Source organism: Pisolithus orientalis (assembly GCF_024613125.1).
Source record: "Pisolithus orientalis strain OTSU chromosome Unknown F5J12scaffold_11, whole genome shotgun sequence".
NCBI lineage: Eukaryota > Fungi > Basidiomycota > Agaricomycetes > Boletales > Pisolithaceae > Pisolithus > Pisolithus orientalis.
In genome coordinates this window covers 452,254-466,964 of record NW_026260792.1, presented here as the reverse complement: position 1 = coordinate 466,964, position 14,711 = coordinate 452,254, and the positions used below count along the sequence as shown (strand labels likewise).

Sequence of the window (14,711 nt, the reverse complement as noted above, 5' to 3'; positions counted from 1 at the left end):
ATCGAACACTAGCAAAGCGCTGATTAGATTAATGGGTCTTGGATCGGACCATATATCGGCTCAGTAGCAGGATCGGGCTGACTGGTACATCGATAGCGCTCTCTCCTCAACACAAATGATACATTCTTCATCGTCAGCCGATTGGGGAGGGCGACGCCAATACCAGACAGACAGTGAGAAAATAGGAGTTGAAGGCGTATATATAACTGAATCAGTTAGGAGGTCTCAAAACTCCGAGCGGCTCCTCGGATCAAGACCCAGATGCCCTCCACCTCACGAAGCCTCGAGACGTGGAGGAAAGGTTTTTCCGCGGATTCAAGGTGCAACAGAATACCTTTCAAAGTACAACTTCCCGACATGCCCGGAACAACTGGACGACAGAAGCGTACAGGGACCGCTATCGAAGCTATGCTTTACCGCAATGAAATTCGAGTGATGACAGGTTGACCGTAGTGAACGGAGGAACGTACCATCGTGATACGGGATGGTGGTCCGAGAGCGAGCATGATACGACTGCTGTCCGGCCTTCGTTCGTGAAGTATAGCTTCTTGGCCATATACGGGTCTGTATGCACAGCATCGAGTTGATGGTGGTGTTTTCTTGCAGTAAAATAGGAGCTGGGAGGTACGCACGTATGCCTTGCGCACGCCACGCATGACGCTTTTAGGATGGGACTTACACGCACTTCACCATAAAAGCACGTCTATCAAAACTCTAATATATGAAGACCCTGTTCATCACTACGTGTTGTGAGATCCAAAGTAGAACACTCACTCACGCTCAACCTTACATGGCATCATGATGCGACCTTGTCTCGATCGCATGTGATAAAATGAGTGCGACTGTGCAGGAAGGGTCTGACGTCCTCTCGCAAAATTCCTCGGAGATCTTGAGTAGGGTAGGGTAGGTGTGGGAGGCTGAGACACGATAGCACAGCTGATATCGCCGAGTTGAGCTATCTGCGGACAAGTGGTTTCGTGGGCACGCCACGCCTAAGGCCTGAAGCCCCCGCGATCAGAAAGACCAATAGACACATAGGTTTGCTTGGCTGGCAACATTTGCGAGTTAGAATGTCTAGTGAGCTGCAGACTAACATCTAGCACGGAACCAATCATATAACACTACTGTGCATCGTGTCTTCGTCAAGCCATCAATTCGACGTAGTAAATTGCAATACGGCCCTGACAATGTGTATCGAAGTCGTCTACAAAGAACATAGTGTGAACACATACCTGAGTGTGTGTGTGCTTACATAGCAGACCTCGTACGGTGTCCACCGGGCCGATGCCACGTATGTAAGACGGGAGTTACCGGGTGTCGTGAGTGATGGTGAGAACTGCCTTCATCTTATGGTTTCGGTTCAAGTTGCCCATATCAGGGCCTGTGGCACAAGAGTCCTACAAACTCAGGAAGAGTAAGTTGGTCTGGCGCTACAGCTGTGAACGGAGATGACGAACTCAATGGAACGAAACTCTCCGGTAGCCATTCAGAGTTTGGCATCTCCATCTCCATCGCCGCTAATAGGTGCTGATGAAATCGCGAAACGGCACCACCAGCGCTTATGGGGATAACGCATTGTCGAAGTCGAGACGAAAACGTAAAGCTCCAGATGCTGGCCTATAGGCATTCGGCTTCCTGCCTATGGGGTTGTAGTGCGGGTTGTATGGTGCCAGTGATCACCGAGTACGTATGAAGAGGGCACAAGTCGTTCAAGCTTTGCAACCGCACCTTTCAAATCGGCGGTTGTCGAACATGGGAGCCTGGGCCTACCGGCTCTAGTCCGAGATTGCATTCCGGTCGAATTTCATTCTACACAGTGTGGTCGATCGCGAGTACGTGTTAGTCAGCGCAGCGCATGGACGCATATTTTCCCCATAGGTCGGCAAATAGGACTGAGTCGCGGTTGAATGGTTCGCTAGATCGCCGTATGTGACCGGAAGCCATGTGCGTGCATTGCCGGGGCCACGACGTGGAGTTGTCCTAATACTGTGCATACCTTAGCTATAGGCGACAGGCGACTTTCTCGTTGCCGAACCCGCACGCCCCTCACTGTAGTCGAACCGGCATGACCACTCAACTGCGTATTTATTTGTTCCAAACAGTTGAACCGACGGTTGCGAATGCTGTCCGAGATCACGGAAAGGAATGTAATCCAACAAGGGAGGATCTAGAGTCGCGCCCGAGATGAACGACAGAGAGAGACTGGAGAAATTCGTTTTCCAAGTCTACGATTTTCGGCAGGTGCATTCGAGTATCTGGTGGTGCGGTCGGACGTTCTGTAATCATGAATCCTGTGCCGCGTTCTTGAGGCCAGCAATCGAGCGCTGCCGTGTACACCATGGTATTCAGCGTTCCTTTTCTTTGCAAGATCAGGCTTCCGTTCCATATTCAATTCATCCACATCCGGTATCTCGTTTCTTATGATCCTCCGGTTCCGTCGCTTCACACAAGATTAGATGACGATTATCCATACCCACCCTACCGCAGCACCCGGTTATATCGACGAGTGAGAAATCTATGGGAATCGTAGGATAGGACTGCACGGATCAGGAGAGTATGCACCGATCATAATGCAAGGCATGTTCCGTGCTTATCAATGCCTGACTAGTATAATTTTAGGCCCTGCATTCAGCAATGTATATACGTGTACCCCCACCAGATAGGCCGACTGCGCACTTGGTGCAGGGTGATAGTTGGACCCGCGAAGAACTGGAATACATACAAGGTAAGGTCTATCGGTCGTCGTATCGCGCTGTTCAAATAGGTTATAGTTGTATTTACTAGACGCGAGTTCCTCCATTATTATTACGGGAGCCCCGAGGCACGTGGGCTGACATTCGCAATTTGCGATGTCATGATTGGATATACTGCGCCCACAATGAGGGTAACCCTGTGGATTGACGAGATTGTGGGCTGAGGTCCATACATTCGCGGAAACCGAAACCATTTGCTTGGGTTCGGTGTGGGTACGTACTGCGACGGGTTGGTATCTCACCGCGGGGGTCTTTGACTCCCCATGAATGACAGTGAGATGACATGACAATTTTGAAATCAAGTTAAATTTCCATTTGTTGTGATCAGGGATTTGAGTTAGGAAAGGACGACGTGAAAAGGGGAAGGGACTTGAAAGGGTCACCCTGAAGAGCCAACATACCACCGCCCCTGCGGGACGACCGGAAGAGTTTCAAACAGTTGAAACAACGGTAGAGGGACAGGCTTCCGGTGAGTCTGGGAGAGCAGATGCGGCGGCATTTTCGGGGCCCTTGGCTCGTGGCAACAATACGATTTTCAAATGGGGCAAACTCCCAACATGGCGGGCGTCAGTTAGTTGCGATCTGCAGTTAGAACCAAGTCGGCGAAATGTAGTAGCGAGATCGCAGTACACGAATAGTGATAATTCCGACTTTCTCTGGGCATTGGCAGGGTCTGTGCTACACCAGGTGCACCACCAATCCTCAAGATCACAATCTCTGTTACGGATTCCAGAGAGTCCATTCTACAAATGTACGATATCAGAGAAAAGTGTGCGACACCTCATGCCTCGGAGAAAGTTCCACGTGCAATTACAGGGGCCTCGGGGGGAATTGCAGGCTGTCTCGCGGTTGCGGCGTAGCACTGGCAGGTGGTGAGCTATTAGGGCCGGATCTCAGATGGCATGTGTGCTAAAGGCAAATCCCTGTGGTGCGAGACGTCGCAGGAGTGGGTCATGGGGGTGGTGAGCACCTGACAGGTGAACCTCAGATCTCGTGTCCTCGCTGAGTTGGATGTTGAATAGGGAATGGTTCCTGCGGTCTGGATGGTGTCGGCGGATTCGGCTAGGTGAAGCTAGCGAAATTACTATGTAGGGGCAGTCCACTATGGCTAGTAACATACATTCGTTCTGATATATGGGAAGGGAATGTCAAGGATGATCTGACGATCACTATGGGGAAGAAATTGAAATTGATGCCAGACAATTTGGAAGTGGCTGGAGACTACTACTAGGAAATTGGACGTCACTGCTAGTAGCAATCCCCCTTGGCGAGCGCTGTGCATGCATGGGCAGTGATGGCGGACGGGGTACGGGGAATATGTGTCCGTAGCAAGGACGGCTAGCGTCAGCCGACGGTGGCAGTACCGGGGGAGTGTGCCGCTGTGTGCCGGCATGATCAAAGGGACGGGTGGTGTTTGTGTGTGTTTGTGGTGTGATCGGTCTGTGCAGGTGGTTTATGTAATCGTGGGAACTCATTCCGATAATGGCTGCGATTGGCCAGCGGTGTTGAGGGTCTGAATATTAGAGGCCACGAAACCAGCGACCCGGGACGAGAAGCACCTCGACTTCCTCTCTCTCTCAGCCATCCTTGTCATCCTCGTCAACAACTACGTCCCCACCGGTGTATACCATTCTACCGTACATCTCCCCTTGCATCCCTCTGTAATCTCATCTGTACACCTATCTTACCCCCCCGCAGTCATGCACTCTACTTCACAACCTATTGCTTGCCAGCCCCCTAATCCCTCCGACTTCCACATGTTCCCAGAACCATTCGCAGTCCCAAACAGCGCCATATCAGCCTCCTACTTCATTGGCTCCCCCATCTCTTGGAAGCCGGGTTCGTTTGGCAGCCGATTCTACCCCGGCTGCTCCCCTGGCCAGCTCCTCGGCCCACTCGAGTGAGTCGTTCAACCTGACACGACAACGCGACCCCACTGACACCTCCCACAGTCCCAGTGACTTCAGGTGCGACAAGATGTCCTCTTCCATAGAGAGCGACCGAGGTTCTATCCTCAACGCCGCACTCGGCGCCTTCGATCGCGAGGACGAACTGGTGAGTCAGCATTCCTCCCCCTCGCTCCTCACTCGACTCATCCCCCTTGGATGCAGTGTAAGAACTACTCTTGCTGCGGTCTTCAGATAGACGACCTCCATGGCCTCGTACAGCATTTCGAGGAGGTCCATGTCGTCGTCGTCGACCAGTTTGGCCAGCCTCATCCAAGGATGGCCGCACAACCCGTTGCCCATCAACCGCAACCTATCCGCACCCAGCACATCTCATACTTCCCTGAGACGAGTACCCAGCCGCCCGCGGCCTCTTACAATCAAGGCGGTTTCGATCCAGATGATATGGAGCTTGATGTCGATCACTCTAGTTCACCATCTTCGGGTGGCCCGACCCCACCCGATACGCCCCTTACAACGCCCCTGTCGTCACATCCGTCACACTCGTTCCCCCACTTGGGCAAGGATGGCTCGCAACATATGCTTGTTTCGGCGTTTGACACCACAACCATACCAACGCGTTCCATACATGGTCACTCGATAGCGGTGTTCCCACCATCAAGGAATAGCCCTTCTAACAACACGGAACCATTTAATGGCTACGCGGGTTATTCCGATTACTCGTCATCTATGCCTGGCGCCGCTCCACTGCCCGTATCTGACGAACACCTCCCCGTTGCTACTCCTAGCGCCCAAGAGCCTGCCTAGTCCGTACAGTTGCATCCCTCCCGCCCTTGTGTTTTCTGCGACCAATACTCCCACGAACACACCCACCGCCTCTCGTGTACCGTCACCATCGGGTAGCACTCGCAGTTCCGCCCCCTCGACTACTCAGTCGTCGAGAGATTCCTCCGCCCCTTCCAAGGCGACGTCCCAACAAACGAGTCCCCGTGCAAGTATAACCCTTTCTCGTCCCGCATCATCACTCCTGCTATCGAAGCCGTTCCGTTGCCCGAAACCTAATTGCAACAAGAGTTACAAGCAAGCCAATGGCTTGAAGTATCACATGACGCATGGCAGTTGTAACTTTGCGCCGCCGAAAGACCTCGAGCAGGTGCAAGCGCTACTTGCCAGCAAGCGCTCCGCTCGGGAAGCCGCAGGAGATGAGGACAATATGATCAGCGAGGGTGAACTGCGTGAAGTGGAACGTGAAGCAGAGCGCCGGCTTCGGCCATTCGCGTGTGGGATTGGTGACTGCCAGCGGCGGTACAAAAACATGAACGGACTGCGGTATCACTACCAACATTCTGGCGAGCACGGGGCGATTGGCCTGAGCCTACTTGCGAGCGGACAGCACGAGTGTCTGCAACACGCTCACAAGAACTCGAGCGCCGCAAGTTCGCGACAGTCGACACCGATGGCTAGTGGCCAGACAACACCTGTCACTCCCTCGACGCCGACGTACGCTCAGCAGTACCAACAACAGATGATGTATACCTCTGCCCAACATCAGTATATGCGAGCTCAGCAACAAGCTATGCAGATCCAGGTGCAGCTGGCGTACGCGGCGTCTGCTGATGCCACCGCTCAAATATGACGTCGTCCGGTTTGGGCTAATTCTGGAGTTCACCGTGGATGATATCTGGCAGTTAATACTTTGTCTTATCGGTGGGGTTTTCTGTCTCATGCGACCGGCTGCCTGGTACCCCTCCTCTTACGTTACGTGGTGTATCTACACCGCGACGACTGCGGAGTTCACTCCTTCTGGTATCAAGGTGCTAGGTCTTGGATGCCCGTCGATTCAAAAGTAGTGCTTTAGAACATCGAATTCTGTTTATTTTTTGGCTTCTCTTCTCGTCTCACCGCTCTGCTTCTCGCTTCCAACTCAACCCCTCATCTGATCCTGCTTTCTTCGTTTTTTTTTTTTTTTTTCGGTCTTGTCTTTTACTATAGTACTGCACATGCTCAGCCTCCATCATTCTCCCCGGTCGTCCTGGTTCATTGCGATTGCACTCCGGCACTTGCGCTACCTTTCCTACGCTACATTGGCGTTGCTATCTTAACTCGGGCGGCACCGACATCGCATTCTCTTGCTATTGACGGTTCGTTCTGTAAGCGCCCCCAAAAGAAACACGAATCATCCTGGAGTCAATATACGATTTGCGGCAGGCTGCCCTCCGACCGCTTCTTCGCCACCGTCGCTGCTAATTCTAGAGGAGGGCTAATAGTCATCTCCCCTCTGCTGTATACCTTTCTTTTCGCCATCACCCTCATTCTGAACGTGTCAAAACCCTCGTCAGCAGGCGGGCCTGCAGGACGGCGGTGGGAAGAAGTAGTTTTCGCACTGACCTATATACATACCGTACTGATATATGTTAGAAAGAACCGAGTTGTCGCCTTTCCGTTCGATCGTGTATAGAATGTAATATTCCAGTCGTAAGCCTGATGCAGGACACCTGGATGGTGATTTCCGGATATTGTAAGGATGGCACAACGATAGATGCCGACAGCTCGGAGAAATTTGGCTGTGCGACATTTTTGACACCTGTACTTACAAAGTTGCAATTTGATCGCGGTGATGAGGGACATTTACTCCTGTCGATCAAACGATCTGCAGTAGCACACACTTCCAACACTTCACTCATGTCACTACAATACCCGCATTGGGCCTGGCCCTCGGGAGCCTTCGGGGCATTTTTTGGCAGAGGGATAAATAAATTGCGCACACAGAAAGACACTTCCTCAAATCCAGCTGCGCATGGAGATGGCGGCCTTCCAGTTTCAGCCACTTCCCACATTGTCATGCGTTGCGATGGGGCTGGGGGCCCGGAAAACGCCAGGCACACTTAGACTACTTCCAAGAGATAGGGGGTATTAAATTTGGCGCCACGTCACAATGTGAAATGTGAGAGGAAACTCGCGACCATTCATGTCTTCGAATAACACTTATTACAGCTTCGAATACATATGGCAACGGTAGGGTAGACTTCATATGGTATGTGAGCCTTTGTGGACGGCGCCCTACTGCGTCACACGGAATTCTTGCGGGTCATGTCGGGTTGTTGAATGTATTGGCGGAGGTCGTGTGAGGGGGGGATGAACTATGAGTTCTCGACGTTGGAAAAGAGGCACATGTCAGCGTGAACATTTGAACATTGTATATATGCTGTTCCCGTCAACGCTCGCAGCAGCGTCGGAGGTTTTACAGTATGTGCCTGTGCAGCGCAGGAGTAGAAAATCTGTTTGTCATATGTATATATATCGTGGCAAGCCACCGACGAGCCCGCGTGGATGTTCATGCGGTGCCCGCACGCCTCCTCCGCGACAGAGGGGGACAGTTTCGGGGTGAGGAACTGCCAAGTTGGTTCGTAGACGTTCAAACACCACTTGCGACTCCGTCAACCCTGTCCGTGGATCGTGTATGACGAAGTCTGAGAATAATCTTTTCGCGTAGGTGCCTTGATGCCTGGCCAACTGGTCCATGCGCCATATCATGAAGATCAAGTTGGGACTGTGGGCATTCCCTGTTAATTCATATTGATACTTTGGGGTCGACGTCGGGTTCGCACTCGTCAGATCTCTTGACTGATATGCTGTGCTCGAATAGACTTGCGAACGCTGACGGGGAGCGCTATTACGGAGCGTTCTACGCAGGCACTGCGAGGAAAGCAAGCATGGGAACGCTGCGCCCTCAAAGAGTGTGATACCTGCTGAGGTCACATAGAACATTTAGACTAATTGGTAGAACAGATGAGTGCCATGTCCAAATCAATGGTTCAATATTCAATACCGACCCGTTCCACCGGTAAACAGAAATCATTCGTCTAATGATCGGTAACTTTACAAAGGCTTGTTCCCGAAGTGTTTGCTTGAAGTAGATCCGAGTCGGAAGCTGAGGTGACGCCCTTGGGTTAGGACGACTTGAACTTGCCTTGTGGCACTACCCGGAAGAGAACCCACCGGACCGATGTGACGCTCAATGCGGCGGACAAGTCTAGCAAGGTACGTAATGGCGGCCAGCCTAGTAGCCTTCACACGTCCCGACACGGCGTAGTACGTACGCACCGAGGCCACCCTTTGTCGTTCGGTGGGAAGATCACAGCGTCATCAAAAGATGATATACGTGTGTGGGAGGTGCACCATGTATGGTTTGGGTTCAGTGGCTAGCACTAACATTGACACAGGGAATTTTCCACTATATAGTACCCTGTTATATGTAAGACAATATGTCAATCTCACACTTAGAGTACAAATTTTTTCAGTATGCCATCACAAACTTGAAGTTTAGATCCTTTTCCATGCATTTGCTCAGTTTTGAAGGATCTAAACTCCAAGCTAGGGATTCCATCGCAAACTCTAAGTGTGAGATTGACATACTGTACTATATAGTGGAAAACTCGCTGTGTGATGACACACTGTCACTATCCGAACTATATCCTCAGGTTGATGCCACTCCACTTACAACCATCAAGGCAGCTTAACGACAATTCTATATGACTCCTTTATGTGAACGCCTGTAATCTCCGTGGTTGGCATACCTGTGTCATCGGCCAAGCCAGAATGACCAGGGAATAAGGGACTCACATTCCCAAATGGGTTGACCTGGGATGCTATGTCGATGTAAGGACTACTTATTGGCACACCGGGAACGTTGATAGTGGACTTGGCAAACGCACCATTAATCGTCATCTAACCAAAGGAGGCGAGTACGCGGTCTTGCCAAAGTGGCACAGCGTTAACTTTATTTGCTGTTAGGTTTCATCATGTGTTCTTTCTGGGCGCCGATTCAGCGCGGTGGGCAAAAATCAGTAATACCTCGCCACTGCATGATCTGTAGGGTGCGGGTGGACCTGACAGCTGTGAGGAAATCTCACCTTTGCTATGGAAACACGCCCGTGACCATTGCCCTTATGTGCACCTATCCCTTTCCACCTGATGTGGGGATTAATTCCAGATTACCTTGTGACGCGCATCGAGACCCAGATAGCCCGAAAACTCGGAGGCCACGATGCTTCGTGAACGTATTAGCTCGATCTCCTATTCATATGCTCTGTCAGAGGCGGGGTTCCGTTCTTCTTCCTATTATCCCAGCAGTTGGGTGGATGCGGGTAAATCAACAAACGAATATATCTACGACGATCATCGTAATAGGGGCTTCAGGTACACTGCTTTCTTGTTGGTTGTCCCGTACCCCTTTCGCGAATCGACAACGTGGCGTGGGGGACGGGTTGCATCTCACCTTGTATGATGTAGCCTCTTTCATATCTCGCTGCGGTTCACATTTCACTTGGATTGCGGGGCGCTAGCGATGGGTGTACTGACGGTCTCATTCGCAAGTCGTGTTCATTCCCACTTATTGATTTTGCGATCAAGTGTTGAGTGCCGTATAAAAGTGATTGCGGTTCGTGCCATCGGAACACGAGTACATGTGACGTGTGATGCACTCGATGGCTTAAGCGCTTACTTCTCCTTGTGGTGTGTCGTAGTATCGACAATTGTGTAGGTTCCTCTGCTCGTTACTATATGGTATCGCAACTTCCTATTCCACAAAAAAAAATTTTTTTTCCCGGGGAACCTATGGTATACCCAACGCAATGGGAGTGGCTTGTACAGCTATTGATAGGTGTGTGGCTTCATCGCAGGGGTACGATACATTTTGCCGTGGTTTGATGGCGTAGACTAGCTCTAATGGGTTCGTAGATATGCTTGACAATGGGACTTCAATGCGAGACCGCTGCTTATGGAGTGACCGGGAAGCCTACGTCCAGGTGATCTTTGTTAATGTACTAGAGATCTTTTTTTTTTCTTTTTTCAAGACCTGTGCCATCTTTCTTATCATTTCACGGGACCGGGATTATCGTGACCTGTGCGATTTATATTGCGGTGAGTCGGAATCACCTCTCGCTGTGTAGGCATGAGGTCGTTGGCCCACCCCACATATAGCTTAACAAGCAAAACAACAGCGAGAGCCTAAGGTAGCTCTCGAGTCTGGGGAGTCCACACTCGAGGAAGGCTTGTTGACACACAGGAACTCAGTATCTGAAGAAAGACCAGTAAAGATCAAGGAGAGAGCACTACAAGATTTATATACCACTACAGTTATTTTGCTAAATCATCACTCTAGCGGCCATTGGTTCCAGCGGTTACTTCGATGAGTGATACCTACTGCATGGAGTTGGTACTGTATATAGTGTCCCTGATTCTGCACAAGAATAGATAATGAACAAGTACATTGCTTCTACTGCTCGCAACCGTAGTACTGGTTCAGCTCGCGAAGTGTTTGCTTGAGGTGAATCTGAGTCGGAAGGCGGTAGTTGAGGTGCTGCCCTTGAGTGGGGGACAATCCGTTAGACTGATCAATAAGTTATGACCGCTACAGCGGGCGGCCTGGCCTTCACACGTCTCAACACGGCGTACGTACGCATCACTGTCATTCGGTGGGAAGACTGCAGTCACGAAGTGATACTGTACGTGTGGGTTGCACCATGTCTAGTTTGAGTTCAGTGGCTAGTACTAACATCGATTAGTACTGCCTCTAGGGTTCGAACTATCCTCTGCAAGCTGATGCCACTCACAACCATCAAGGTGACTTAACGACGGTTCCACACGAATGCTTCGTGTAAACGTCTGCAATGTTCGTGATTGACACGCTGACTGGACTCCGAGACGGGTCCTACATTCCCAAACAGGTTGACCTGCAATACTATGTACTCCCAGAAGGAAGTATATATTTGACCTGGCCCGTACCATCAGTGGACTTAGCAAACACACGATTAATCGTTATCTAACCAAAGGAGGCGAGTAGGAGCCGTGTGAGTTTGTGATAATGCGGTCTTGCTAAAGTGGCATGGCGTTAACTTTATTGGTGGTAAGGCCATGATCAGTAGGGTGAGAGTAGACGATTTCCACCTCTGCCAGTGAAGTTCTCGTCTGGCAATTGCCCTCCGAGCTACTGCCATTTCGCTGGTGCCACAGGCCTCGTTTAATACGCTGTTACTAGAGCGCGATCGTCTTCTGCCTCGCGGTTCAATGGTCGGGTTCTTTTGCTGCCTGAGCTTCAGTGTTTGCTTCGTCCGACCACCTCTCGCGAGTTGACATGGGGAATATCCCAAATCAACTTCCTTGTGAGGCGAATGGAGACTCGGACAACCTGAAAGCTTTAGGATTTTCGAAAGGCACGATGCTTTGTGAACGTATTAGCTCGATCTCGTATCCACGTGGTTCGTCGGAGACGGAGATCTGCTCTTCTCTCTATTTTACTTGACGGGCCAATCCAAATTGCATTCCTAGGAGCTCGGTGGACGGAGTGAAAGATGCACCAAACGAAGATGTTTATGACGATCGTTGTGGTAGGGACTTCAAATGCGCTGCTTTCAGGTGTTTCGCAAGTAGACAAACATAGTAAGTTTACGAATTCATCCTTCAGGGGTCTGATCGAGGTTTTGTCTTCGTGCATTGGGATACAGCACGATGGCAAAGGAGAACTCATGAGGATAAACTCATCGGCTCTGTCGGTCGTTTTGGCACAGTTTCGTGAGAGATGTCTTTTCTATACGCCACTGCATGAGTAATCAAGCGCACGCTCCAACTAGCAGCCGGCCCGTAGGACCCATGGACACAGTAAAACTCAACTGATAACACAGTGATCACATACAAGACGACCATGAGCACGAGCTCGGAGAATGCGTACACTGCCCTTGCACAAGATCCTGTCCAAGAGGGTATCAACGTGCAGGGGTCCAAGACGACAACTAGGTGGTACATGATCAGGTTCTTTCTGCCATACGCGTTTGTCCTTAATACATTCCAGCATGATGCAGTGGAGAGAGTATCATAGCACCATCCAAGGGAACATTGTCGGATGCGTGCGCAGCAATATCGGTCTTCTACTCGTCATGCTCTCGCAGGTGTTCTTTTCGTTCATGAACGTCGCCGTCAAAGTATTGAACCAGTTAGACCCACCGGTTCCCGCGTTTGAGGTGAGTGGTACTGATATTGCCGTCCGGCACTTGGCTTGATCTACCTGCGTTGACGGCCTTGTAGCTTGTGATCGTTCGCATGGTATAGTGCTTGCCCTTGATTAACTCCTGTCGCGCTAACCTCGAGTGTTAGGCTATCACGTTCATTTGCTGCGAGATATACATGTGCGGCTTCCAGTATCAATGGCGTCTTCGGCTGACTGTCAACTGCGTGACGTAGGATTGCCGCAAGGATTCCGGATCCGTTTCTTGGACCGAAGGAAGTTAGGCCGCTCTTGGTGTGTCGAGGCGTTGCTGGGTAGGCTCGGATTCCAAAGGCATGAAACAGAACCAATGAGTGCGGTAAATTTTTAGATTTTTCGGGCTCTTTGGCATTTATTATGCACTCCAATACCTCTCGCTGGGAGACGTCACTGTCCTGACTTTTGTCGGGCCTATATTCACGGGAATAGCAGGTCGTCTGTTTCTAGGGGAAACCTATTCAAAAAGGGAGGCTGTTGCGTCATGTCAGTGCCTCCTGTAGAGGTATTTGCTTGTTTCACTTACAGTCAGCTGTGGTGCAGTTTGCAGTCTCTTTGGTGTCGTCTTGATCGCGAGGCCCCCCTTTCTGTTTGAAAGTGCCAGAGATCCAGAACTCGAGGAACCTACAGTATATGCTAGCGCGGGAGACAGGTTCCGTGCCACCTTGTATGATAGGGTTTCCTTCATGTCTCGCTGCGGTTCACGTTTCACTTGATTTCAGGGTGCTAGTGATGGGTATAACAATAGCCGCATTCGCAAGTGCGTTCGTTCCAACTTATTGATTTTGCGACTAAGTTTCGAGTGCCGTGTAAAAGTGATTGCGATTCGCGCCATCGGAACACGAGCACACGCAATGCACTCAATGGCTTACTTCTCCTTGTGGAGTGTCATAGTGTCGACATTTGGGTAGGTTCCTCTGCTGGTTACTGTATGGTGTCGCAAGCTCCTATTCTGTAGATTGTTTTTTTCCAGGGAATTTATGGTATACCCAACGCAGTGGGAGTGGAGTGCACTGCTGTTATTGATAGGTGTGTTTGGTTTCATTGCACAGGTATGATACAATTTGCCGCGGTTTGATGAGACAATTTAACTCTAATGGGATGACGGATCGCAGATGTGCTTGACAATGGGACTTCAGCGCGAGACCGCCGCTCGTGGAACGATGGGAGTCTACGTCCAGGTGATCTTTGCTAATGTATTAGAGATTATCTTTTTCAAGACCGTGCCAAGTTTCTTGTCACTCCTTGGGACCGGGATTATCATGACTTGTGCGATTTACATTGTAGTGAGTTGGCATCACTTCTCTCCGTTGCTTGGTATGGGGCCTTTGACAGGCCCAACCTGTAGTTTACCAAGCAGAAGCAAGGTCAAGAGCCCAATGTGGCTCTCGAATCAGGGGAGCCCTCACTCGAGGAAGGCTTGTTGACGCACAGAGACTCAGTGTCTGAAGAATGACCGATAAAGATGGAGGAGAGAGAGCGAGAACCCTAATTTTTTATCACTGAATGCAATGGACATCCGGTCATGTATGTTTTCCAAGGGCGGCCTGCGCGAGATGCAGGCACACCATCACGAGTTCACCCGCCCAAGTACCCACGTAGAGTATGGTAAATGGAACTACCACAAGACTTACAAGCTGCATGAAAAGATTCGCATCATTCAAGCTGCGTACAAGTCTAACGGCACTCGCAAGTCTGCGAGTCGGGGATATTGATTTCCAGCTGTGACGGTATCAGGTTCCCGACTTCAAAGGATGGACCGATTGGGCCAAGGCTAGAGATGTCCAAGCCCCCGGGACATTTTTGGCAGAAGGGTAAATAGTTCGCGCACACATAAACCTTCTTCAAATGCAGCTGCGCATGGAGATGGTCTTCTAGCTCCTTCCGGTTACAGCCAGTTCCCAGAGGAAACTCACGACCATTCATGTCTTCGAATAACTTATAATAGCTTTGAATATGACAACGGTAGGCTTCATATGGTATGTATGCACCACGTTTGTCTTCTCTTGTGAA

At 50.5% G+C, this 14,711-nt stretch overlaps 4 protein-coding genes across 4 annotated transcripts; 3 read left to right on the top strand and 1 right to left on the bottom strand.

Moving 5' to 3' along the window:
• Positions 1 to 4,272: 4,272 nt before the first annotated feature.
• Positions 4,273 to 6,296, top strand: F5J12DRAFT_912565 (uncharacterized protein; the record flags this gene model as incomplete). Its single annotated transcript, XM_051749074.1, has 4 exons — positions 4,273 to 4,653; positions 4,706 to 4,808; positions 4,865 to 5,466; positions 5,564 to 6,296. Exons 1-4 carry the CDS (start codon positions 4,454 to 4,456, stop codon positions 6,294 to 6,296), a joined length of 1,638 nt encoding a protein of 545 aa, XP_051600817.1. The 5' UTR covers positions 4,273 to 4,453.
• Positions 6,297 to 11,065: 4,769 nt separating this feature from the next.
• Positions 11,066 to 11,758, bottom strand: F5J12DRAFT_52487 (uncharacterized protein). The gene is made up of 2 exons (XM_051739871.1): positions 11,489 to 11,758; positions 11,066 to 11,435 (listed from the first exon to the last, which is right to left on the bottom strand). The coding sequence occupies exons 1-2, from the start codon at positions 11,656 to 11,658 to the stop codon at positions 11,213 to 11,215; spliced, it is 393 nt and encodes a 130-aa protein (XP_051600816.1). The 5' UTR covers positions 11,659 to 11,758; the 3' UTR covers positions 11,066 to 11,212.
• A 183-nt stretch (positions 11,759 to 11,941) lies between these two features.
• Positions 11,942 to 12,683, top strand: F5J12DRAFT_825612 (uncharacterized protein). The gene is made up of 2 exons (XM_051745485.1): positions 11,942 to 12,232; positions 12,292 to 12,683. Exons 1-2 carry the CDS (start codon positions 12,013 to 12,015, stop codon positions 12,303 to 12,305), a joined length of 234 nt encoding a protein of 77 aa, XP_051600815.1. The 5' UTR covers positions 11,942 to 12,012; the 3' UTR covers positions 12,306 to 12,683.
• F5J12DRAFT_935539 (uncharacterized protein) lies at positions 12,511 to 14,534 on the top strand (the record flags this gene model as incomplete). The annotated part of the gene is made up of 12 exons (XM_051749618.1): positions 12,511 to 12,678; positions 12,743 to 12,760; positions 12,812 to 12,843; positions 12,899 to 12,976; positions 13,033 to 13,174; positions 13,202 to 13,256; positions 13,305 to 13,365; positions 13,421 to 13,458; positions 13,515 to 13,605; positions 13,672 to 13,750; positions 13,814 to 13,984; positions 14,047 to 14,534. 12 exons carry the CDS (start codon positions 12,511 to 12,513, stop codon positions 14,152 to 14,154), a joined length of 1,041 nt encoding a protein of 346 aa, XP_051600814.1. The 3' UTR covers positions 14,155 to 14,534.
• Between the last annotated feature and the right edge of the window lie 177 nt (positions 14,535 to 14,711).